This window comes from Tursiops truncatus, chromosome 18 (genome assembly GCF_011762595.2).
Source record: "Tursiops truncatus isolate mTurTru1 chromosome 18, mTurTru1.mat.Y, whole genome shotgun sequence".
NCBI classification, from domain to species: Eukaryota; Metazoa; Chordata; class Mammalia; order Artiodactyla; family Delphinidae; genus Tursiops; species Tursiops truncatus.
Window position 1 is genome coordinate 46,053,928 of NC_047051.1, and position 25,987 is coordinate 46,079,914.

General features: G+C 35.6%; 1 protein-coding gene across 5 annotated transcripts in view; it reads left to right on the forward strand.

Moving 5' to 3' along the window:
- PIBF1 (progesterone immunomodulatory binding factor 1) overlaps nucleotides 1–25,987 on the forward strand; it is a 212,929-nt gene that overhangs the window by 173,394 nt on the left and 13,548 nt on the right. For 3 of the 5 annotated variants that reach the window (XM_073795290.1, XM_073795291.1, XM_073795292.1), the window contains 2 exons: nucleotides 4,218–4,348; nucleotides 10,571–10,655. In XM_073795290.1, the coding sequence (XP_073651391.1) occupies nucleotides 4,218–4,348; nucleotides 10,571–10,655 (216 nt within the window). Of the gene's footprint in view, nucleotides 1–4,217; nucleotides 4,349–6,586; nucleotides 6,752–10,570; nucleotides 10,656–25,987 lie in introns of those variants that run through there. The other 2 variants (XR_012327715.1, XM_073795293.1) reach the window with 2 other exon arrangements.

A 25,987-nucleotide genomic window follows, 5' to 3' on the forward strand; every position in this document is an offset into this window, starting at 1 on the left:
TTCAGTTTTTGCATATCCAACTTTAGAATACCTTTTTTGAGAACTTACTATATACCAAAGTAGGGGCCTCCTGATACTGACAGTGCTGTGTTTAGTCCTGTTCTAGCATACATTTCATATTTGCTTAGGAGAAAAAGAGTAAACACGAAGAAGCAAAAAGAAAACTAAGGTTGGGACTTCCCTGGTGGCCCAGGGGTTGGGAGTCTGCCTGCCAACACAGAGGACACGGGTTTGAGCCCTGGTCAGGGAAGATCCCACATGCCGCGGAGCAACGGAACCCGTGCACCACAATGAAGAGTAGCCCCCGCTCGCCGCAACTAGAGAAAGGCCACATGCAGCAACGAAGACCCAAAGCAGCCAAAAATTAATTAATTAATTAAAAAAAAAAAAACACTTAAGGTTGGTTGAGTATATAAAATGATAAAATCCTTTAGAAAGAACTTTGGTCTTATGTGTCAAGAGTATTACATAATTATACCCCTTTAACCTTAGTGCATCTTCTGTTCTGAAAAAATTTAACAAACAAAATATTAAGAAAAAACGTCTAGGGACTTCTCTGGGGGCGCAGTGGATAGAACTCTGAGCTCCCAATGCAGGGGGCCTGGGTTCAATACCTGGTCAGGGAACTAGATCCCACATGCATGACGCAACTAAGAGTTCACATGCCACAGCTAAGGAGCCAGCGAGCCACAACTAAGGATCCCACGTGCTGCAACTAAGGAGCCCGCCTGGCACAACCAAATAAATAAATATGAGAAAAAGATAAAACATCTACAATACAAAACTAGTTTGTTTTAGCATTATTTATACTAGTCAAAAATTGATAGCATCCTAAATGTTTACTAGTATAAACAATGTAATTAAACTTTAGCACATTGGCTTACTAGACAGTTTTGTAACCATTAAAAATACAAAAATATAAATGAAGGTATTCTAACAGCCTGGAAGAATGATTATGATATAAGGTAAAGTAAAAAAGAATAATATAAAGTTGTACATAGTATACAACATAGTATATATACAACTATATACATAGTATACAACTGTACTAAGTTGTACATAGTATATTAACATTGAACAATCCAGAAAGGAACTAAAACAATTTCATTTATAAAATAAAATAGAAATAAATTTGATCAAAGGGGAGAAAGACTTGTACACTGAAAACTACAAAACATTCCTGAAAGAAATTAAAGAAGACCTAATAAATGGAAAGACATCCCAGGCTAATGGATTAGAAGACTTAAGATTGTTTTTTGGTTGGTTGTTGGTTGGTTGGTTGGTTTGGGGGTTATTTTCTTTAATTTTTTAAATTGAGGTATCATTGATTTACAACATTGTTTAAGTTTGAGGTATACAACATAGTGATTCACAATTTTTAAAGATTATACTCCATTTATATTTATTATAAACTATTGGCTATATTTCTTGTGGTGTACAATATATTCTTGTAGCTTTTTTTTTTTTTTTTGGCCACTCAGCTTGTGAGATCTTAGTTCCCCAACCAGGGTTTAAACCCGGGCCCTCAGCAGTGAGAGCATGGACTCCTAACCACTGGATCGCCAGGGAGTTCCCACTTATTTATTTTATACCTACTAGTTTGTACTTCCCCTACCCCTCTCTTCCCCCTCCCTCTTTTCCCTCTTTCCACTGATAACCACTAGTTTCTTTTCTATATCTGAGAGTCCTTTTCTTTTTTGTTATATTCACTAGTTTGTTGTATTCTTTAGATTCCACAGATAAATAACATTATAGTATTTGTCTTTCTCTGTCTGACTTATTTCACTAAGCATAATACAATCCAAGTCCATCCATGGTGTTGCCAATGGCAAAAATTCATTCTTTTTTATGGCTGAGTAGTATTCCATTGTGTGTGTGTGTGTGTGTGTGTGTGTGTGTGTGTGTGTGTGTGTGTGTGTATACCACATCTTCTTTATCCATTCATCTGTTGATGGACACTTAGGTTGCTTCCATGTCTTGCCTATTGTAAGTAATGCTACTGTGAGTATTGGGGTGTGTGTATCTTTTCAAATTAGAGTTTTCATCTTTTCTGGATATATGCCCAGGAATAGGATTGCTGGATCACATGGTAGTTCTATTTTTAGTTTTTAAAGGAAACTTCAGACCGTTCTCCATAGTGGCTGTATCAATTTACATTCCCACCAACAGTGCAAGAGGGTTCTCTTTTCTCCACATCCTCTCCAACATTTGTTATTTGTGGTCTTTTTGGTGATAGCTGTTCTGACAGGTGTGAGGTGGTATCTTACTGTGATTTTGATTTGCATTTCTCAGATGATTAGCAATGTTGAACATCTTTTCATGTGCCTGTTAGCCATCTGTATATAGAAGACTTAATATTGTTAAGATAGATAACAGTACCACCCAAAACAGCTTACAGATTCAGTGCAGTCTGTATCAGAATCCCAAAGGCATGTTTTTGCAGCAATAGAAAAACCCATTCTAAAATTCATGTGGAATTTCAGGTGACCCCAAATAGCCAGAACAATCTTAAAAAACAAAAGTTGAAAAACTCAGATTTTAAAATTTACTGTGAAGTTACAGTAACCACAACAGTGTTGTGCTGGCTTAAGGATAGACATATAAGACTGATGGAATAGAATACAGAGCCCAGAAGTAAATCTCACATATATGGTTAATGGTTTTTCCAGTAAGGTTGCCAGGACCACTCAATGGAGAAAAGACAGTCTTTTTAACAAATGGTGCTGGTAAAATTGGATATCTATGTGTAAAAGATTGAAATTAGACCCATGTCTTACACTATATACAAAAATTAACTCAAAATGGATCAAAGTCCTAAATTTCAAAAAGAAAGGTATAAAACTTATAGAAGAAAACATAGGAGAATATCTTTATGACCTTGGATTTGGCAGTGGTTTCTTTAAAATGACACCAAAAGTATGGACAACAAAAGAAAAGTAGGTAAGTTGGATTTCATCAAAATTAAAAACTTTTGTGATCCAAAGGGCCATATCAAGATAGTGAAAAGACAACCCACAGAATAGGAGACAATATTTGCAAATCATACAGCTAATAAGGGCTTAATATCCATAATATATAAAGAACTCCTACAATTCAACAGCAAAAAAAAAGAAAAAAAAAGACAGCCTAACTAAAATATGGGCAAAAGACCTGAATAGACATTTCTCCAGAGAGGATATACAAATGGCCAATAGGCACATAAAATAACTTTGTTGGCGAGGATGTGGAGAAATTGGAACCAAGTGCATTTCTGGTAGGAATGTAAGATGATGCAGCCACTATGAAAAACAGCTGGCAGTTCCTCAAAAAGTTAAATATAGAATTATCATATGACCTAGCAATTCCACTCCACTCCTAGGTAGATACCCAAAGGAATTGAAAACAGGGACTCAAAACAGATATTTATATACCACAACATTGGTCACAATAGCCAAAAAGTGGAAACAACACAAGTATCCACCAACAGATGAATGAATAAACAAAATATACTATAAACATACATTGGAATATTATTTAGCCATAAAAAGGAATGAAGTTCTGATACATGGTACAACCTGGGTGAACCTTGAAAACATTACAATAAGTAAATTAAGCAGACAAAAAATGACAAATGTCATATGATTCCACTTACATGAGGTATCTAGAATAGGCAAATACAGACAGAGAGAATAGGGGTTTCCAGGAAATGGGGGATAAGAGGAGTGTTTTTGCTTAATGGGTATAGAGTTTCTGTTTGGGTTGATGAACATGTTCTGGAAATAGATACTAGTGATGGTTACACATCAAGAATGTACTTAATGCCCCTGAATTGTACACTGTAAATTGGATAAAATGGTAAATTGTATGTTGTTTATATTTTAAACATAATCGTTTAAAATTTTAATTTTACATAGTGATTTAGGTACGTAAATTATACATAGTGGTTTAGGTACATAAGTAAAGATGGAAGGGAATATGAAGACATGAAAAATTACTAAATTATCCTGTGATTATATTATTTTGAGTAGAAATAAAGTTCAAATAAAAGTTTCATTTTTAGCTAAAGAATAGTTATGTTGATTAATAATTTTTAAAACCTTCGAATTTATACAGGAAGAGCTTTTCAGAGTAATTCATATAAGGGAGAGTTGGTGTACTGTATCTGTGCTAGAACATTCTGAACAATTTTAGGTTCTTATAAAATTGTCTAGATTTTAATGAAATCTGTTTTTCTTTAGCTTGACAGGGCCAATTCTCTGTTAAACCAGACTCAACAACCTTACAGGTATCTCATTGAATCAGTGCGTCAGAGAGATTCTAAGATTGATTCACTGAAGGAGTGTATTACCCAACTTGAGAAAGACGTCAGGTAAACCATCTACAAATCTTTTATTTGAGTAATAAAGGCATTGTAAGCACAATACTGCTATAGACGAATTCAGGTTGGAAATTGTGAAGAAAATATTGAAATAACGAAGGGGGTCTTAAATGTAGTGAGTTCAATTTCTCTTAGAAAAACTAAGTCACATCACATTAAGGTGTTCACAAACAGATAAAATGTACAAATTTACTTAGACTCATGTTGACTTTACCAAGGAATTTTTAGGCGTTTCTTCCACTGACCCTTTACATGAAGTAAACCATGAATTACCTCGATGTAAATAAATTCCTTTCACTTCCTTAGATTGAAATTGTTTTCTTACATGACACCTTATCCAAAAGACTTGCTCCACTGAATAATCATTCAAATTCTTTACCTGTTCATCTATATGATCATTTTAGTCTTTTTAAATAACAGTAGAAGAATGATTCTATATAAAGAAAGAGGTTTTAATTCATGGATGCTTAGTTAGTTGGCTTGTTATTAGATCTTAAGATTATTTAGAATAAGTAAGTAGATAAATTATCAACCAATTTATAAAGGTAGAAGCAAAGAATTAGATGGGAGAGAAAATTCTTAAATTAAGGAATTAGAAAAGGTAGTTTATTGAAAAATATAGTTATTGGAAAAGATAGCTGTTAAATTCAGGTTTCCTAAGATATATAACCAAAAATATAAAACTGCTGGTAATTAACTCCAAACTGTGAGTGTTCTTTTTGATAAATCAGAGTAGTTATCTTTTCCTCTCGTTTCTACCCCACCAAAATAATTGGTCCAAAACTTTATTCCTGATCAGAATTTTTTGACAATATAATGAAGTAATTTTAAATCACATTTATGTTTTAAATGTCAACATGAGTAACAATTTATTTGTAGATTAATTTTAAAGTTAAAATTAATATTTAGAATATTCATAACCAGCATTAATAAATCAATTCAGTGAATTAATTAAATAGTTCTATAAATAGCTATTGGGAGCAATAGAAATTATGTCTCATCATTCACTGGAGACTTGCTTATCTTAAGGAAATTGAGGAAAGAACCCCAAAGAGAACCTTTTCTTTCCATATTATATATTTGATATATTTGAAGTTTTGTATAGTGTTTTGTCTTACCTTTGTAATCTTGGAGCAGGGATATATAAAAGGCCTGTGGAAAAAATTACCTCTTTCACAGTTACCTTCAAGTAAGTTTATTTGAATAGTTATTTTACTAAGAACTAGGAAAGCTGAAAATGTTTAATATAAAGAAAAATAATAGCCAGCTACAGGAGAAAATTGTAATGATGAACAAATTCAGCCCTAGAGAAATTTAGCAACTTGTCATCTAAAAACATATTAGTAAAAAAAAAAAATAAAAACATATTAGTTTTGTGATAGGGCCAAAATTTGAATCCAGATCTGTCTGCTTTCTAATTCCATACTCTTAACCATTATGTTATACTGCCTCCCTATGTTCTAATCTGAATAAGGGATAATTTTTCTTTAACTAATGTAATTAACGAAGAGAAGCAAAAAAAAAAAAAGTGTAGAATAGTGGTTAAAAGGAAGGCTTTTAATGAGTTGATAATTGTTGAGGCTGGGTGACAGATACATTGTTATAGTTTCTCTCTTGAAATATTTCATAATAAAAAAAAAAAATTCCCTATCTGCATTGTCCAGTATGGTAGCTGCTAGCTACATGTGGCTATTGGGCATCTGAAATATGGTTAGTGTTACTGAGGAACTAAAATTTTAATTTTATTTGAATTAAATTAACATTAATTTTCATTGCCACTTGTGGCTAGCTAATAGCTATGGTATTGGACCCTATAGCCAATTTTCTCATCTGTGAAATGAGAGTGGCACCAACAGCACTTAATTCACATGGTTATTCAGAGGATTAAATGATATAACCTTTGTAATATATATAGCACTATTCCTATACATTGTTAAAAATGCTTTTTAAATGTTTGCTATTACTAGTATTGTCTTATATTTAACACATTTTTATGTTGAAAATTATCTTTGAAGTGAGAAATAACATTTCTCAAAATATGCTGAATTTTGACAAAAATTAGGACTCCCTTAATTACAGCAACAGTAATCACAAGAACTATGCCAATTATGGAATTAAACAAAAAAAAATATTTTGTGTGCTAATAAACATCTGAAGGCTTTAAAGCTGTCTGTGTCTCATATATTTATTGTATACTATTTTAGTAGATTCTGAACTAATATTTCACAGGATATGAAGTCTTGCTCTTCATTGAAGCAACTATCTTCTAATGTGAAAAGTTAAGGTGCTTTCCGAATTTTAATTATGGCTTGTGAGATGCTGTAGCTGTACCCTGATGACGTGAATGAAAGGATGTGATGCCATACAATACAATCAACAAGTCAGATACAACAGGTTAGATCACATTTCTATCTACCATCACCCTGACTCTGAGCCAACGGCATTTCAAATAGAGTAGAATTATCCTGGGCTTTGACTACACGTCAGCCTGATTTCTCTTCTCATGGTAAATGTGTCTGTAAAATGTAGATACTAATGTGAACATCAAGGGGTAGTTGTGAGAATTAAATGAAGTAACATATATAAAAAGCTTCCGGCACACAGGAGGAGCTCAGTAAATGTTACCTCCCTTCCTTTTGTCCTTCATTAATTCGAAATTTAAACATTCGATGATCCATCCAAAAAGATGACTAAGTGATTATGTTCCTTGATCATTCCTGTTACTTTTTGCTGGGTGTGTATTTTAATTGTAAAGAATACTTACATTAACTGGTTAATTTGTAAATTTTTCTCTAGCTTATACAATAAAAGCTCTTTAAAGAACTGAATATAAATTTTATCATTTTCTTACAAAATAAAACAATATCACATCCACAACTTGCCAATTTAGCCATCGATACAATTTATTCAATGCCTAGAAAGATTAGCGCAAACATGCACTAAAATGAAATCGTGATAAACATGTTAAAAGCTAACATTTGAGATATCACTACTAACTGTCATTAAAGTAATACTCTGTTCTAAAAGTAGTACTTTTAACTCTCCTCCACCAATCTATAAGAGACAATCTGGGTTATAGTGTTTGATCTATAGTTCAGGACCAAAGGAAGCACGGAAAGAGAATAATTAGCATAAGTTTTCTTTCTCTGTTTTCAATTCTCCATTTATCGTTAACTAGTCATTTAGGAAGAAAAGACTACTTAGGCACTTATAAGGCTAGGCCAGAGTATATTGATCCAGGAAGTTAAAGAACAATATATCAGGAATATGTTTTCATATAGCAGGTGAAACAGAGCCATAAACATGAATTTCTGAGTAATAATTAACAGTGAATTGAACAATTATGGGTGTAATATACCATTCACGGTAGACGTGCTCATAAGGAGATTTGTTTTGTAGTTGCTTTATGAGTCACGCATAGAAGCTTTGTATTTTTAAAGGTAAGTTTCCACTGTTATGAAATGTCTTATGGAGACTAAACTTCTATTGAGTAATTACTGTGTGTGGAAGAACACAGAGTATAATCATCATCGTATTCAGTTTTAGAGACCCACGTGTTGAAGGTAGTCTCCCTTGTAATTTAAGAAAGAGAAGCCTAAGACTTTGAAAATATATATCCAAGTATTGTCTGTGGAGCCAACGTCTTGCAAATAGAACTGAGTTGCTTTGTCAACCAGTTTATCCACTTACCTTTTATTCCATGTTATATGTTTAGTTTTGTTATTTAAATATGGAATACTTACTTTATTCTGAAGAAATTAAACACTACATAGAAAGCATTTCTAATGAATTATTCAGTCAAAATTCTTTAATTACATCAACATTCCGTTCCTATTACACTACACTTTATTTAATGGGTCTGTTGGTGTTTGAGAGCCTACGTGTGTGTGTCTGTGTATCTGTGTATGTGTTTGTGCGAGCGCACCCATGTATGTACTGCATGTAAGCGCATGTTTACATTCTGTGTGTATGTGGGTACATGTATACGAACATGTATATGTGCATGTATATGAACACATCTGTTCCTTGAATATTCCTATTCGTATTTACTGAACATTTATTTTCACTTTGAAAAATATTTTGGGGACTTCCCTGGTGGCTCAGTGGTTAAGAATCCACCCACCAGTGCAGGGGACACAGGTTCGAGCCCTGGTCCGGGAAGATCCCAGATGGCACAGAGCAGCTAAGCCCGCACACCGCAACTACTGAGCCCACGCGCCGCAACTACTGAGCCCACGTGCCGCAACTACTGAAGCCTGCACATTCTAGAGCCTGTGCTCTGCAACAAGAGAAGCCACTGCAGTGAGAAGCCCGTGCACTGCAATGAAGAGTAGCCCCTGCCCGCCGCAACTAGAGAAAGCCCACATGCAGCAACGAAGACCAAACACAGCCAAAAAATAATAGAAAAATAAAAGAAAGAAAAAGAGAAAGAGAAATATTTTGTCTTCAGTGTGACCCTAGCTAAAGAGAGAATTTTAAAGTTACAGAAACACCTGATCTTTACCATGCTTTGGGGGACTCAAGCAGAACACAGCACTCAGTTTCCTTTTTATCATCTAGTTCTTTTCAACTCCTCAGCTCAGTAGGATCTCTGACGCCTAACTCCAAAAGTCAGTTTGTTTTTATGCTGAGCTGCTTACCTTTATTGACATTTAATTACTGTTTTCCTCTGATGACTGTTTCTCATCTAAATTAGTAAAACGATATAGCATTTTGTAGAGTTTTATGTAATCATTCATTAGATAATTCACATGTCCCTTTGACATACATGAGTATTATTTTCCACTTTTACGGATGTGAAAACAGGTTCAGTGGGGTGGTATGTGTCGTGCTTTACACCACACAGTTGAGTCAGTGGCACAGTTGGAAACAGAAGTCAGAGTTCCATCTAGTCTTCTCAAAGGACAAACTCTGATGCTTCCTTGGGGAAGTTCTCAATTAGTAGGAGGGAGGAAAATGTACATTTTTTTTTTACTCTTAAGTCCTTGGAATTACCAGTGCTTGCAGAATACTACTACTATTCACTGAGTTTAAAAAAACTTCTCCCTAATATTTTGAAAATTGGTGGCATTCTATTTTCTTAAAGTATAACTTAAAACATCTTACCTGTTCAGCAAAACAATTCTCATTAATTTTACCTTTACAGATTTTGTTTTGACATTCAAGGAATTACGTTGCTTCAATTAAGTGTTGCTTTTCTTAATCCTTGTAGTGCTGTCTGGGTAGACTCATCCCAGTGTCTTTCAAAGAATATTTTATTTAATGGTTCTAAATATTTTTATTTAGAGTTGAATAATCAAACTAAATATTTTTATTTAGAGTTGAATAATCAAACTCCAGACAGTATAAGACAGGCCTCAAATATTTATGTTTTAAAATATTAACATGTCCTTACAATTAGGCTTCTCACCCTTTCCTATCAGAAGATAGGTCATTTCAAAGAGAAATTCACAATGCGGACTTAGAAGTTGAAGATTGAACTAAGAATTTGGAGACAAAAATTGTTTCCCCGAGAGCTTCCCTGGTGGCGCAGTGGTTGAGAGTCTGCCTGCCAATGCAGGGGACACGGGTTTGTGCCCCGGTCCGGGAAGATCCCACATGCCATGGAGCAGCTGGGCCTGTGAGCCATGGCCTGTGCTCCGCAACGGGAGAGGCCACAGCAGTGAGAGGCCTGTGTACCGCAAAAAAAAAAAATTGTTTCCCCGAGTTTACTGTAGATCAAATATCTGGTTCATTTATCTCACTCAGTTATATACCTGGTAATTTAGTATGTGATAAATTATAACATACTACTTTCAGTTTTAAGGATAAATGTTGTAATTTGACTTTCAGTGTCTCAAATTTTAATATGGTGCCCATACGTACTTTCTTTTTACCTTTTATATAAGTCCCACTTCATCTTTTTACATTTCAGGAGTAACCAGTCATCTTTAAAACACCAATTTTATGCCCCTACTAGGCAGGAAAGTATTCTCAGAAAGCATCTCAGTTGCATTGTCAAATAGTTGTGAAAAGAAAAAGTATTCTTATAAAATAGCCAGGCCAATGACTGAATCAAACATTGTAGTCACTGATCTGATATCTTTATGAACTATAAATTTAATTTTTCTTTAATTCAAACCATCAGCTTTAGTCTTTTGCTATTTATTATTTGTTAATTAAATTTATATTAGTATGACAACTTTTAAAAACTTGGTGGGTTTTTTTTTCCAGCAATTTAAATAAAGAAAAGTCAGCTTTACAGCACATGAAGAATCAAATGGCATTAGATTTGGAACAACTTCTGAATCATCGTGAGGTACTTTTTCCATTTTGTCATAATTTTTACCACCTTAGGCTTTTTCAAAATCATATTGGGTTAAGATTATTGGATCCCAGTATTCTGTGTTCATTATGAGTTAATTCTTATTCCTGGAATGCTCCTTCTTGATGGCCCCTATTGCCTTGTTCATATCTCTGTCATTGAATTTCCATGTTATTTAATAATTATCTGTCTTATTCCTTTCTCCCTCTAGACAGTAAATTTCTTTTTTTTTTTTTTAATATTTATTGGGCTGCGTCGGGTCTTAGTTGTGGCATGCAGTATCTTTAGTTGTGGTATGCGGGATATTTTAGTTGTGGCATGTGGGCTCTTAGTTGCAGGATGTGGGATCTAGTTCCGTGACCAGTGGTCAGACCCAGGCTCCTTGCATTGAGAGTGCTGAGTCTTTGCCCCTGGACCACCAGGGAAGTCCCTAGACAGTACATTTCTTTAGTGTACCTCTGTCTTATTCATCATTGTATGGCCAGTGCCTGGTGTAAAATATTTGTATTGAACTTCAAAATTCATAAGTTTTCTTTTAATTTGTTCCTCACAAAAAATATTTTAAAGGTAACAGAATCCCTATTTTATAAAAGAAGAAAATCAGGTTTTGGTGGCTTCCCCAGAGCCAGGTGGTAACTAAGAGATAACCCCAGTTTTTTTTTCCTTTTTTTAAGTCAGATTTATTGAGATATGATATACAATAAAATTTACCCTTTCCAGCATACGTTTCTATGATTTTTGACTAATGCGTACAGTTGTGTAACCATCACCATAATCAATATATAAAATTGTTCCATCACCCCAGAAAATTCCCTCTTGACCCCTTTGTAGTGACCCTTTTCCCTAACTCCAGTTGATCTGTTTTCTATTCCTATAGTTTTGCCTTTTTTTTTTTTTTTTTTTTTTTTTTTTTTTTGCGGTACGCGGGCCTCTCACTGTTGTGGCCTCTCCCACCGTGGAGCACAGGCTCCAGACGCTCAGGCCCAGCGGCCATGGCCCACGGGCCCAGCCGCTCAGCGGCATGTGGGATCTTCCCAGACCGGAGCACGAACCCGTGTCCCCTGCATCGGCAGGTGGACTCTCAACCACTGCGCCACCAGGGAAGCCCTATTAGTCTTTTTAGTCTCGGTTTTTTCACTTACCATAAAACAGATCAATCTATGTTGTTGTAAATATTAGTAATTTGTCCTAATTTTTATTGCTGAGTAGTATTCCATTGTATGGATATACCACAGTTTGTTAATCCATTCACCAGCTGATGGACATTTGAGCTGTTTTCATTTGGGAGTGCCTATAAATAAAGCTGCTGTACACAATTGTGTACGTATTTTTGTGTAAATATAAGTTTCCATTTCTCTTGGTAAATACGAGGAGCAGGACTGCTGGGTCATATGGAAAGTGTTTCATGTTGTAAGAAACTGCCAGACTATTTTCCAAAGTGACTGTATCTTTTGCATTCCCACCAGCAGTGAATGAGAGTTCCAGTTGCTCTGCATCCTTGCCAGCAGTTGGTACCGTTAAGCCTAGTTTTTTAATCCATGAATTTTTTCCACTGTACTATCACTGCCTTGTCTTAGCCATGTTTTTACCGTTTTGCTGTCCTAACAGAGAAAAAATGCTCAAAACAGATCATTGGTTTATGAGTATCCTGAAGACATTGTTTCCTAGTCTGGGAAAGATATATCAGGTATTTGGGAAGAAATTATTGGAAGGAAATTATTGAGAGAGATGAACTAGCGAATATTCCTGGAAGCAGCTCAAAGATGCATATCATCTAGAAATGGTGTCAGGGGAATTGGGTGAAGTGCCCAGAATAGCCAATAGATAACAGTTGAATAAGAATAACTTGGATAAATAAAATTTTTTGCAAGTTAAAATCAGGGCTGAGACTAAGGTGAGGGCAGCCAGGCACTGAAGGCACAGAATAGAGGAGGTGCCCCCTCTCAGAGGCATGCACAGTGCAGCGCTGGCACCTGAGACCTTGCCTCACCCTAGTCAGGACCCTGTGAAAATGATCTAGTATGAATCATTGCTTCAATCAGCTAAATTTTCTCAGTTTAAATTAGTGACTCATAAAGAGACCAAATGAACATTTAAAGTGTTTCATTTTCTTTTTGCACTGGGCAGCTCTTGCTCTAACTTTTTAAGTGGTGTCACTTAGTTCTGGTAAGACTGTTTATGGTAATATGAAATGAGATCCCCACCTCATTTACATAGTTATCCAATATGTGTTACATGAAAAAAGAAAATGAGTGGGATAGTTCTAGGTTGACAATGCTAGGATAGTTGAGGCATGGCCACAGAAGATTTATTTTCTATTCGTGTTAGCTCAAAACTGTTAGCTTAAAAATTCTCCCACGTTGGGAGTTCAATTGTGGTCTTAAGGGTTTCCAGGAATGATAAAATCCATAGTGGCCTCTTATTCTATAAACTTCTAGCATTTATACATTCAAAAATGGTTGTGTGGGGCTTCCCTGGTGGCGCAGTGGTTGAGAGTCCGCCTGCCAATGTAGGGAGCACCGGTTCGTGCCCCCGTCCGGGAGGATCCCGCATGCCGCGGGGCGGCTGGGCCCGTGAGCCATGGCCGCTGAGCCTGCGCGTCCGGAGCCTGTGCTCTGCAACGGGAGAGGCCACGACGGTGAGAGGCCCGCTTACCGCAAAAAAAAAAAAAAAAAATGGTGGTGTGTATTTGGAAAGTGTATTAGGTGATTTTTATTCTCTTCTTTAGAGAAAATGTATTAACCTAATAATAAAAAAAAGTGAAGAGAGGGTGAGTATGGAGAAAAATCGCCTTTTTTAGTTTGCCTTTTCAGACTACAAAGCTCAGCTGAGATGAGTAAATGTATTAGGTTAAAGGATCTGCACAAAAAATACTAACTGAAAGATGTGATCATAAATTGAATTGCGATCTCATATCTGTCCACGTCCGTCTATTCTGAATTCTCCAGGTTCTGTCCCTGTATTCAGTGAAACCTTCGGAAAGCAGAGAGCAGGGGAAAGGGGCAAAATATCTCTCCTAACAAAATTCCTTCCATTAAGGCACAATTGAATGTCATGACCTCTGCCTTTATAGAAGATCGGAATAAAATCTGGTGTCATTTCTCTTTGTTTCATGAAACTATGTAAGGCAATCTACTAAGTACTTCCATTTATATTACATAATTTAGTCTTTGCTACAGTACCCTGAGATAAATATCATTGTCCCTACTTTTACAGACGAAACTGATGCTGATAAGAGTTAAGCAACTCAACCGTACTTACTGTCGAAACTTTTTTCTTTTTTTTTCTGAAACAAAAGCTTATGATCTTTCTCCTTAGTCCCATTTAGACAAAAATCTCAGGATGAATTACTGCTTGTGTGAGTTCCAGGAAAATTTGTGCCTCTGTAGATGAAGTTATATCCTTCTGTCTTTTTTACAGAAAATGAAAACTATGTAATTTAATGTGCTTCCTTTTCGTCTTAGTTGCCAGAAAAGTCAGAGCTGAATATCTTATCCAGGTGTTGTAATCTTTTTTTTCTTTTCTTTCACTTTTGATGCTTCAGAATAACTTTTTCTTTGTCTTTCAAGTGGAATGTAATCTTTTTTACCCTTAAATGTCTTCATTTATGCTAAGAGCTTTTAGGTATAAAAATATAAAATATAAATCTTAAATAATTAGGTTTTACAAAAGGTAAAGGAAAAGATTGATAGGATCTCACTCTTAGTTAACATTGTCAGGGCTTCAAATTAAACATTCAGTTTTGAGTATACGAAATGTGATTCCTTAGAATGGCTTCTCTCTCGTTGAGCATACCTCTCGAGTCTTCTTTAATGGCCTTCATTTTTCATTCATATTTATCCACTCATATTTGCCTAAGCTTCCAAAAGTAGGAGAAGTATCTTTAATCAGCCATGTATCTAATAGAATACTGAGCATAATTTTAAGAAACTGATATAAAAGCCTTTTTCTGATTTCTTTTGCAGCTGTATTAGGGGGAGTGGTAAGAGCCCCACTTAGGAAGCTATTTCAGTATTTCATTGAGCAATAGGTGGTATCGTGAACTAAACTGGTGATGATGGTGTCCAACAAGCAGGGACCAATTTGAAAACTATTTAGAAAGCAGAATCACTGGGCTTCGTGACTGACTGAATTTAGAGAATGATGAAGAGAGGAGGAATGAGAATTGATGCCCAGGGTTTTGGCTTGTATCCTGGGTTTATGGTGGTGCTACAAAGAACATAGGAGGAATAGGTTTGGGAAAGAAGAACTCAAGAAAATATCTAAGTGGATATATTCAGTAGAGAGTTAAAAATGTAGTTTCTGGAGCCCAAGAAAGAGAAGTTATCTGGAGGTAGAGATTTGAGAGTCAACAGCATAAAGATGGTGCTTTACATGGAAGTAGATTAAATGAACTAGTAAGGGTATATAGCGTGAGAACAGAAAAAGGCCTAGGACAGATTCTTGATGAGCACTAATATTTAAGGGCTGGGCAGAGCAAAAAATGCTTACTCAAAGAAGAATGAGGAGTGACCAGAGAAATGGCAGGTGCCTCAGGAAAAGAGTAGACCCACGGGAAGCCAGAAGCATTCAGAAGGGAGGAAGTTGTCAGCAGTGGCTTAGGCTGCCAAGGGGCCAAGTCGAACAAAGATGAAAAAGAAAATGGTATTTGGATTTAACAAGATGTTTAAAAAAAGCAGTTTCAGTGGCACTAAAGGCAGATTGCAGTGAACTGATAAATAAGTAGAAGTTGAAAAATAGTAAAAGGAAAACTAGGCAACCCTTTGAATAAGAGAATATAAGGTGATCAGGGAGGGAGCATGAGATCAAGGGCCTTTACCTCCCAGAGTTGGAGAGTATCCGGCTTAAATGGGGATAGGAAGGAACCAAACAGAGAGAGACATTGAAAGTACAAAAGAGAGAGGATGATCAATTGAGCAAAAGTGTTGGGAAAGGAGCAGATCCAGGGCGAAGTGATGGGATTTAACTTTAGACAGGTGGGGCACATTTTGCAGGGGAGAAATCAAAATTACGTTAAAAGTAATAAGTTAGTAGGTTTGGTGGTAAGAATTTAGGGAGTTCCCATCTAATGGTTGTTTTCTAATGGGCAAGACACATGATAAGATCAGAGTTTTGAGGAAAATAGAAGTTTGAAATAGCTATGTAATAAATGAGTGATGTACATTACAGAAACAAATAATTGCCAAGATGAAATGTCATATATTTGTAGTAGTGCCATTCTGTGTAATTTTTCTCTAGCAGCTTACACTCAGCATGCTAGGTGTAACCATGGAGAAGGTGGACAGCTGGATTAACCCAGAATTACATATCTACTTGTTCAGCTCTCTTCTTAAATTCTAAGGCTGGAATTACTCTTATATTCCTTACATCACCTATATTTTGAAATACTGTGGGAAATGCCAGCAGTCAGACAGGCAAGATGGCTCTGCTACTTAATAGCTATGGATTCTTTTTTTTTTTTTTTTTTTTTGGAAGACAATTTTTTAGAGCAGTTTAAAGTTCACAGCAAGATTGAGAGGAAGGTACAGAGATTTCCCATATACCCCCTGCCACCGCCCCCGATGCACAGCCTCCCCAGAGTGTGGACATTTGGTACAAATGATGAACCTACGCCAACATGTCATAATCACTTAAAGCCCACAGTTTAATAGTTTAATAGCTATGGATTCTTGAGACAATAATTTAACCCCTCTAAACTCAATTTTCTCATGTATAAATAAAGGTAATATCTACTTTACAGGGTTATATGAGAATTAAACAATATAGTACATTCCTGGCATGTGACAGTAACTCAGTGAATGTAGGACCCTTCCCTCTTTTCCTTCCTTTTCAAGAGTCAGTTCAAATGTTATCTATTCTTTGAAGCCCTTCATAACTCAATAAAGAAAAACTTATCTTTTTTTTTTACTTCTTTCCCATAACTTTAAAAATACTTGTATTAATATTCCTATCACTATATATCACAATTACTCATCTGTCTTGCCAATAGAGTGCCTAGTTTTCCTTTGTGTATTAGCCTTTAACACAGTATTTGGTAAGTATTCAATTGAATGTTTGTTAAACTAACTATGATCTTTTCCAACCTTCAATAATAATTGCACTAGAAGCTGTCAAATTAGAAACCAGCCTTTAATATATTCACATTCTCTCTCCTCAAAAGTAAATATTTGTGGAATATAAGAAATCTGTTTCTCAAACCTGAGATTCTTCTACCCTTTCACTCACTACTTCTGCCAATAATCTCTCTCAAGGTCCACAAGCATTTCAGTTAGTATTTAACCAGCATTTAACCAACCACTTCTTACTAAGTGCCTAGCGTGTGCAAGGCCTCACACTTACCTGGTTGGACTAACTCCCATGGTTCCAGATAACTTGCCTTTTATTGCAGTGAATGTCACTTAACAAAAAGAAAACAAACCCTGCAGTTAGCCAGGTTTCTGAAAAGTGAAGTCACAGTATAATTATCATTCTTTTATGGTATGTTTATGTTCCAGGACTCTAACTCCTGTGTTCTTTGTGATTTCTCGGAAAGTTTCAGGGACATTTCAGCATCACAAGTGCCCCTTAGGCAATCCACTTCATAAAGGGTTCAAACAAATTACATATTTCTATATGTGTGTCATTCTTTTTGGTTCATACTTAACTGTTTTGAAATTTTCTTAGGAATACCTTTTTACACGATTTTCGTATACACATATGTACTTAAATTTTACAGTCAGAACAGTCAGTATGACTAAAAAAAACAAAAAGTGTGTGGGTAAGTTAATTTTTCTTTAAATGAAGATGTAATTATTTCTCAGATTCATACATTTCTCATCGTAGTGGTGCTCTTCAAGTTCAAGTTTGTTTTTGATTTCCTAGATGTAAATGTATATTTTAAAGACAGTTATTATAGTGGAAACCTAAAACACATACAGTATAAGTCATATTTTCCCTATAAAGTTTTAGAATGTTTATTTTTTCCATATAAAGGTATGTGAATTTAGATCTGAGGAAATTCAGGGAGTAAACTATTGCAAAAAATACTCATTTGTGAATGTTGAATTTAAATATACTTTAAGTATGACAAAACTAAACCTACTGTATAAAAGTAGTAATAATATCTTGAGTTTTTATAACTTCTTCCTACCAAAATGTTTTAAAATTTTTCAGCCCAATTATGTTATACTAAAGTGTCCCAAGAGCTCTGTGATGGTCTTATACCCATTTGACAGACGCAGCAACTGAATGTTCCCTCTCCTCAATTTTGAATTGCATAAAAGATACAAATTTTTTTAGATTGTACTCTGTGGACCTCTATGTTTATGTGGACTTATACAAAACTTAGTAGAACTAGGTCAGATTATTTTGATTTTATAAGTATTTTGGCTTCATTTTTCATCTTTTCATCATCAGCTTTAAAATTACAAATATCTCTGTTGTGTCCTGCAAATAAAATTCTGTCTTGTGTGAAACATTCTATCTCATGATAAAAATACTTTATCTGTGTATATATGCTCTTTTAACTTTTTTCACATCACACTTTCACATCTATTATGTATCATATGGACCTGTCATTTTCTAGTTTTTGTTTTTGCTTTTTTTTTTAAAGAATGAAATGTGTATTTTTCCCACTACATTTTAGAAGTTTGGTATGTTTTCTTTTAAATAGTAAGTACACTTCTCTGACCCTTTTTTATCAGTAAGGAACAAGTAAATGACCTCTTGCTATCATTTCTAACCCTGTGTTTTTATGACTTCTAGAATAGCAGCAGTTTATAACAAACCAAACAATTCTAGGGTATAAGGAAACACGCAAAACAAACTGCAGAGCTATTAAAGTAAGTCTCTGGAAATATGTTGGCCAGGAGAGATTATTAACAATGAAGTGAAATGATTATGGTCTTATTTGGCAGTATTTTAATTTAAACTTAACAAATCTATATCCCATATGAAGGAGCTGACACTGAGGGAAGGCAGGGAATACAACACAGAGAAGGTACAGGCACTGGAGTGAGTCACGCTCTGGACACCAGGGCTCAAAATGGAGGATAGAGTCTGGAGTCTGAAATTGATGATGGAAATCAACAAGAACATGCGTCAAAAACTATCCGATTATACTGAAGTAGTAAAGGCCAGACAGCAACTAGATGAATACTGGTATAGAAGGGAAAGCCAGGCACCAAGAGGACGTGAATACCAGAAGGCAAAGCAGTTAGAAGTCCAAGGTACTATTCAGTAATCAGATGAGTGAAGGGGTCTGCGCAAACCAATCAGAACAGAATCAAGGTGCCCACACTTGTGTTTTAAGTCAACAGTTGCAGCAGATTTCAGTTCAGAGGGGCCTACTTCAGTGTGTTACTGCTAGCTTCCTCTACCTTCCGCTGTTGAAGATGACCTTAAGATTATATCCAAATTTAGGAAAGAATGTTGTAGGTGATTAGTTACATCCCCTAGGCTATGACAGCACAGTTGTGTCTCATTCACCAAACACTTGAGCTCTCACTAAGCTTTCAGTGGTAGATAGGGTATGACTCCAAAAATGTTTGTCATCTGAAATGCATTAGAATAAGGAGTAGATAAGCCTAACTTCCCTCTGCTCTGGTCAAGACTCCTTTCTTTATTCTGTCCTAGGCCCAAAACTTTGAATACTAGGAGATAATCAGAGGAAAATAATCAAGATGATAAAAGAATTCTTTTCAGTCATAAGAGAGATTAATGGATTGGGGGTGTTTAGAGAAGAAAAGACTTAGAGAGATACAAGAAATTCAAAGTAGGCAGAAATAGACTTGCGATACATCTCTACAAAGGCTGAAATTAAAACCTAAGGGTAGATATTATAAGGAGACATGTTTTGTTTGCTTTGTTCAGGTGTTATTGTTGTTGTTCTGCTTTGTTTTGTATAGAGGTTAAATAACTTGAAGTTCCCTTCCAAACCTGAAATTGCGGCTATCAAAGGCCTTGACAGAAGGCATCCGCATTACTGTGTACATAACGTCTAAATAATGACAGCTTTGAACCCATTTGAATCCTGATTTCATTTCTTAATAGCTAATGAATCTGGCTTTTTTTTTAAAAGTTTTGGCCGCATTGCATCTTCATTGCTGCACGCGGGCTTTCTCTAGTTGCGGCGAGCCAGGGCTGCTCTTCATTGCGGTGCATGGGCTTCTCATTGCGGTGGCTTCTCTTGTTGCAGAGCACAGGCTCTAGGTATGCAGGCTTCAGTAGTTGTGGCACGTGGGCTCAGTAGTTGTGGCACATGGACTTAGTTGCTCCACGACATGTGGGATCTTCCTGGACCAGGGCTCAAACCCATGTCCCCTGCATTGGCAGGCGGATTCTTAACCACTGCGCCTCCAGGGAAGTCCTTGGCTATATTTCTTAAAATCTTCTAAACCTCAGTTTCCTTATCTTGAAAATTGAAGTCATATCTACCTCTTGGTATTTGGGAGAGGATTAAATTTTTATGTAAAATACTTAGTGCAAAGCCTGGCACATAGTAAATACTACATGAATGTTAATTTGCCATACAAAATCTGTTTTGTGTATTGTTTAGAATATAGTGCCATTGACATTCAAGGTGTATTTTTACTTCTTCAAAAATCATACATTGAACTATGTTAAAAATTTGTTTTGATAATATTAATAATTTAAAATTCTCATTGAGCACTTAGAATATTGATAGATGACTTTGAAATAAATTTACATTTTCTTTTAAACTATAGTGTTAGATATGATAATGATATTGTGGGGTTGGGTTTTTTTAATCTTTATCTGTTAAAAATCTCTACTGAAGTATTTACAAGTGAAATGATCTGAGGTCTGAAATCTGCTCTAAAATATTTCAAAATAACTAGAAAGGAAGTAGATAAAACAGTGTTGACAGAACATTATGGCAGTTCCTCAGATGATTAAGCATAGAGTTACCATATGGCCTAGCAATTCCACAACTAGGTTTATACTCAAGAGAAATGAAAACATGTCTACACAAAAACTTGTACATGAATGTTAGATGTTAGCAGCGTTATTCACAACAACCCAAATGTTCACCAGCTGATGAATGGGTAAACAAAATGTGGTATAGCCATACAATGGAATATTACTTAGTCATAAAAAGAAATGAAGTACTGATAGATTTACAACATCGATGAACCTTGAAAACACTATGCTAGGTAAAAGAAGCTGGTCACAAAAGACCACATATTATATGATTCCATTTATTTGAAATGTCTAGAACAGAGAAATCAACAGAAACAGAAAGTCGATTAGTGGTTGCTTAAGGTTGGGAAGTTGAGGACCAGATGGGATAGAGGAGAGGAGTGATTCTTAGAGGACTTGTTGTTTCTTTCTGAGGTGATAAAAAAAAGTTTTAAAATTGTATACTTTAAATGGATAACAATATGGTATGTGAATTGTATCTCAATAAAGCTGTTTGAAAAAAATGATACTGACAAAATGTTGATAATGATTAAAGTTGGGCAATAGACACTGGGGGCTCACTATGCCATGCTCTCTTCTCTTTGGATCTTTGAAAATTTCCATAATAAAATGTTGTTTAAATACTCTTTTAGATGAAGTTTAAACCTCCAAAATATGAATGTACTTGGTTTAAAACAAGGTTGGTTTCTACCTTGCATTAGCTCAGGTAGGAAAGATGCACAGAATTCTGACTTGACTGCCAGATACATTGTTACTCCTCTAGAAAAGCACTTACATTTAACCTCCAGTGGAGCACATAGTTTGCATTATACTTGTCAGAGCTATTTTCATCAAGAAATGCCATCTATGTGTCCCCTTGCCAACATCTTTGCAGAGTTTACAACTTTCAGCAATTTATTGGCATCAACTATGCAATACTCTTAAGCAGCTGCTCTGCAGTTGAGCTGTTTTAATATGCCACCCTCTATGCAAATAGTTTATATTAAATGGCCAAGATATGTGCTTTCGGATTCAAGAGAGCAATTTATCTCTTTTATAGAGATTGTATAGTAACAGTCATCATCTTCATCATCATCATCATCTGGAATTTTCATAAGAATGTCCTTAACTCTTCCATTTTGAAGAGTACTGTACTGCAATGTGCTTTTTATTGTTTGTTTTAAGTTTCAATTGTGTAATCAGATGCGGTTCTACATTTGTTCGTTTTAATGAAAGTTTCCTTCATTCTTGAAGTTACTGTAATTGTCTTATGTATTTGATATACTAGAATTATAAGATATATACTATTAGGTTTTTGAAAATCACTATAAAAGCATATCAGAATTAATGAATATTATTATAAATCAAACTGTTATAGAAGAGTGTTTAAAGGTCTCATACAAGTGGTAAAAGGAAAGAATTTGAGGCATGGCACTTTTGCTGTATTTGAATTTTATAATGAACAAGTAATGCTTCTATAATTTTAAAAAGCAGGAATTTAAAAAGATATTTTGACAAATGGCTTTCTAAATTAATGGAACATTTGCCAGGAATAGACTAAGACTGCCAAAACGAAGGGGCCACATATTAGGACACTCCACATTTTGTCATTTTGGACAAGAGAGCCTACTTTCCACCTGAGGACCCTAGAGTGGAGCCTGCTTGACAGATTTTCTTATCCACATATCCAGAGATTGTACTCAACTGTCTCATTCAGATGAATGGCCCATAGCAGCAGAAAGAAAACATTTAATCTGTTCCTTCATTCATAAATTGGAACACACAACCAAAGACCGTCAGAAACTGGAAGAAAATTAATAGCACAAAAGGGAAAAATCACAATAAACAGAGAAACTGACTCCCTTCTCCAGAGAAAACAAAAATTTCTGTAACAGAAAAGAACTTACAAAGTATTGTAATTAGTTTCTTCAGAAAGATTTGAGGAAGTAGTATTTACAGAAAATAAGCATTATACAGAAAAAGTTTCTGGTGTTTTCAAAAATTGCTAAAATCAAAATCATGAAGTTATTATAAGTAAGTAAAAATGCCAGTAGAAGGATGTCAGGAAAAGCCACTGAACTCTCCTAAAGCTTAGAAAAAGGTAAGAAGACAGAAATTAACAGGGAAAAGCTAAACAATATCAACAATTCCAGAGAGAAATAAAATACCTGCAAAGAAATAAAGATCAGCTTGGCCTCATAGTTCCTAGAAATTTGACTTTAGAAGATAGAGATGTAACACCGTCAAAGTTCTGAAGGGAAGCACAGTACTTTACCACAGTACCCTCTCTCATGAAATTACTAGATTGTTTGCCATCAAACGACAGAAAGAGAGCAATGCAAGAAATAATGGAACATGCCAAGATGTGCAATAAAAAGAAATTTCAGAATAACAACTGTGCAGCTGTCTTAAAAGAAGTCAGTACAAAATTGATCCCAGCAAACAGTATGATTAAGCTAGATAATCTTAGGTAATATGGGAAAAGACATATACTAGTTCCATCAATGAGGGAAAAAAAGGCAAGAACTCTTAAGAAGAAGGGGGGGAAAAGTCTCTATGAGAAAGTCAGGGCCCAAGTAGGAATCTAAGTAAATGGCATGATTTTGAGTGATAGATGCAATGTAAGAAAAAGAATCCAGTTGAACTTGATACCTGAAACATTTTCCTTTGAACATCACAGGTTCCTTTTCTGTGGACCTAATCACACTCTCTGCTCTGCAGTGAACAGTATTTATAAATCATTAAACAGTAGTACAAATAACCCTGCTGACCAATCACAGAAGGACAGTTAGAGAACAGAGAAAAGCAGAACCAAAAGCTAGAGAAATGACATGTGAAAGTCAAGTCCAAACAATAAGAGCAGACTCTTAATAGGAGGTGGAGCCAGCAATCAGGAGGCAGACAAGAGAACGTGGCAAGGACCAAGCCAGATTTCAAGATGACTTAATCCTAACAAAGGATCCCATTTTGTAGTGACAAGTTTTTCTGGTTCTTGTATGTTATGTTGGTTTATTTTTGCTTGCTTTGTCAATATGCAAATTGGGATTTTGTGAATCACAAACATTTCATTGTAATAGTAACATCAACTAGGGAAGGACAATTTATGCCAAAAATGTAGGTAAAAGAAATATTAAAATATTTTCATGGTAAGGAAGATTCAGTATCATAAAAGCCAGTTCTAAGTTGTTGTTTTTTTAATTCAACATAAACCCACCCATATCCCTAAGAACATAGCCCAAAAAAACCCTCAATCATTAAACGTTAAAACGGTGTGACATGGGTGCATGAATAGACAATTGGAATAGAATTTAAAAGTCCAGAAATAAATCATACACTTATGGAAATTCAGTATATGATAAAGATAACATCTCAAATCAGAGGAAAAAATTGTCTCTTTAGTACATGATGTTGTTATTACAGAATAGCCAAGGGGGGAAAAATGCTGAATCCACACCTTTCACCATAAGCCAGGATAAACTTCAAACAGATCAAAAATCTAAATGTTTGAAAGAGAAAAGAAAAAGAAACCATAAAGTAACTTGAGGAAAATGGAAGAAGGAAACATGGGAAGACCATAAAATTAAGGATTGCCATGTTCAGCTACATCACAACCAGAAAGTTCTGCACAGGAAAAAAACAAAAGAAAATAAAAAGCATAAACAAAGTCAAGAAAAAGATTAAAAGGGAAGAAAAACTGCCATTCATATTACAGATAAGAGCTAATGTTTCTAACATGTAAAGAGAGCCTTGAAATGTAAAAGAAAATGACCGGTCACCCAGTAGAAAACTGAGCCAAGGATATCAACAAAAAAGGAAATACCCTTAAACAACTGAAAAGCTGCCCACCCTTACAGCAGGAGAAATGCAAAATAGACATACCCAAACACTTATCAGACTGGCAAAAATCCAAAAAGGTAACACAGATATACATTTTATCAATTAGGAAACTGAAGCTCGTTCAATCAGAGTAGATTGATTAAGTTTACACAGTTAATAACAGAGTCAGGAATAGATGTGTCTTTGACTTCTAACCTCATACGAAAATATCTCCACTACCTATGCTTGGCTTTCTGTGTGCTCAGTCTGTGGTGGTATCGTGGATACTATTTGATGTTAAAGTGGAATTTTCTTTGTTCAAATTTACAATTGATATAAAAGAGATCATCTATATGACCAAACATAATAAAACTGAACAGAATTGTTCTGCATGTTATTTTGGTGTCCATTGTAGCTGTGTATTATCCTAATAGGAATTTTACAGAATTCTGTTGCTTTTTCAGTGTTCTTTACTTAGATTTCAAAAACCCATGCTAAACTAACATTGTATAATACTATCAGATGAACAAAAGTGGTACTGTGACAGCATGCTAAGTTGGGGTGATCCTAGTCTAAATAAAGCAAACCTGTGAATTTCCCTTCTGTCTCCTGACCAGCATCAGGGGTGATCTGGTTCCTGTAACTGTTCCTATACGAGCAGCAGGTGAAGCCAGAGAACAAAACTGTGGCCTCCTCTTGGGCACTCAGGAGCCAAAGCCCTCTGCCTGGTACCCCACCAACTCCTTCCTTTTCTTCCTCCTCAGCCTTGCTCTCCCTCCCTTCCCTTCTGCCAGGAGGTATGATCCCCTTGACCTTATTTATCTGTAATAGAGTGGTAGGTTGTGATAGAGGAAATTTTTGCCTATTATTTTATTTTCTCTTCATGCCAAGGCACAAAAGTTACGGCTAGTAAAAAGAGGTTCTTTCAGATAAAAAGTGTTTTTTTGATAGGCTGAGAGACCGTCATCTCCCCTCTCCCCTCTACTTATCGTGTGGTAAGTAAAGAAGGAGCTGAAATCTACCATAACACAAGACATGTTTAACATTAAATCAGTGGTATATACTTCACTAAAGGGAAGCATGTAAATGAAGTAACGATCTCAAAAGCAATGAGTCCTCAAAAGGGTCAAATAAAAGTGTATCAGATTGGCAGTTTCTGAAGGTAGACACATCCTCATGTGCATTGGCCAAGCCAGCCTCAGTCCTGCAGAAATGAGAAAGTGGATTCTGGCACCATTTCTTCCAGCTCCTCTCTCGGCCCTGAGGTTTATTAAGACTCTGTGGCTTAAACTCAACAGCTCTGTTTTAAAATACCCACTCAAGCTAGATGGTTCTAAATAGAACTAATGACAGCCAGAAAAAAAAAAAAGGCCTGTAGGAACTTGCTCTGACACAGAGCTGATGTCTATAAACAGATTAGTAGAAGGGAGCAGAACATCTTTCTGTCGCCCTAACTTTTGTGTCTTGGCATGAAGATGCAATAAAATAATAGGAAAAAATTACCACCAACACAGCCTACCACTGTTGTACAGATAATAAGGTAAAGGAGAGTTCAGTCCGCCCTCTCTCCATATTCTTGTGTTTGATTGAATCAATTTAGTAATTAAGCATAA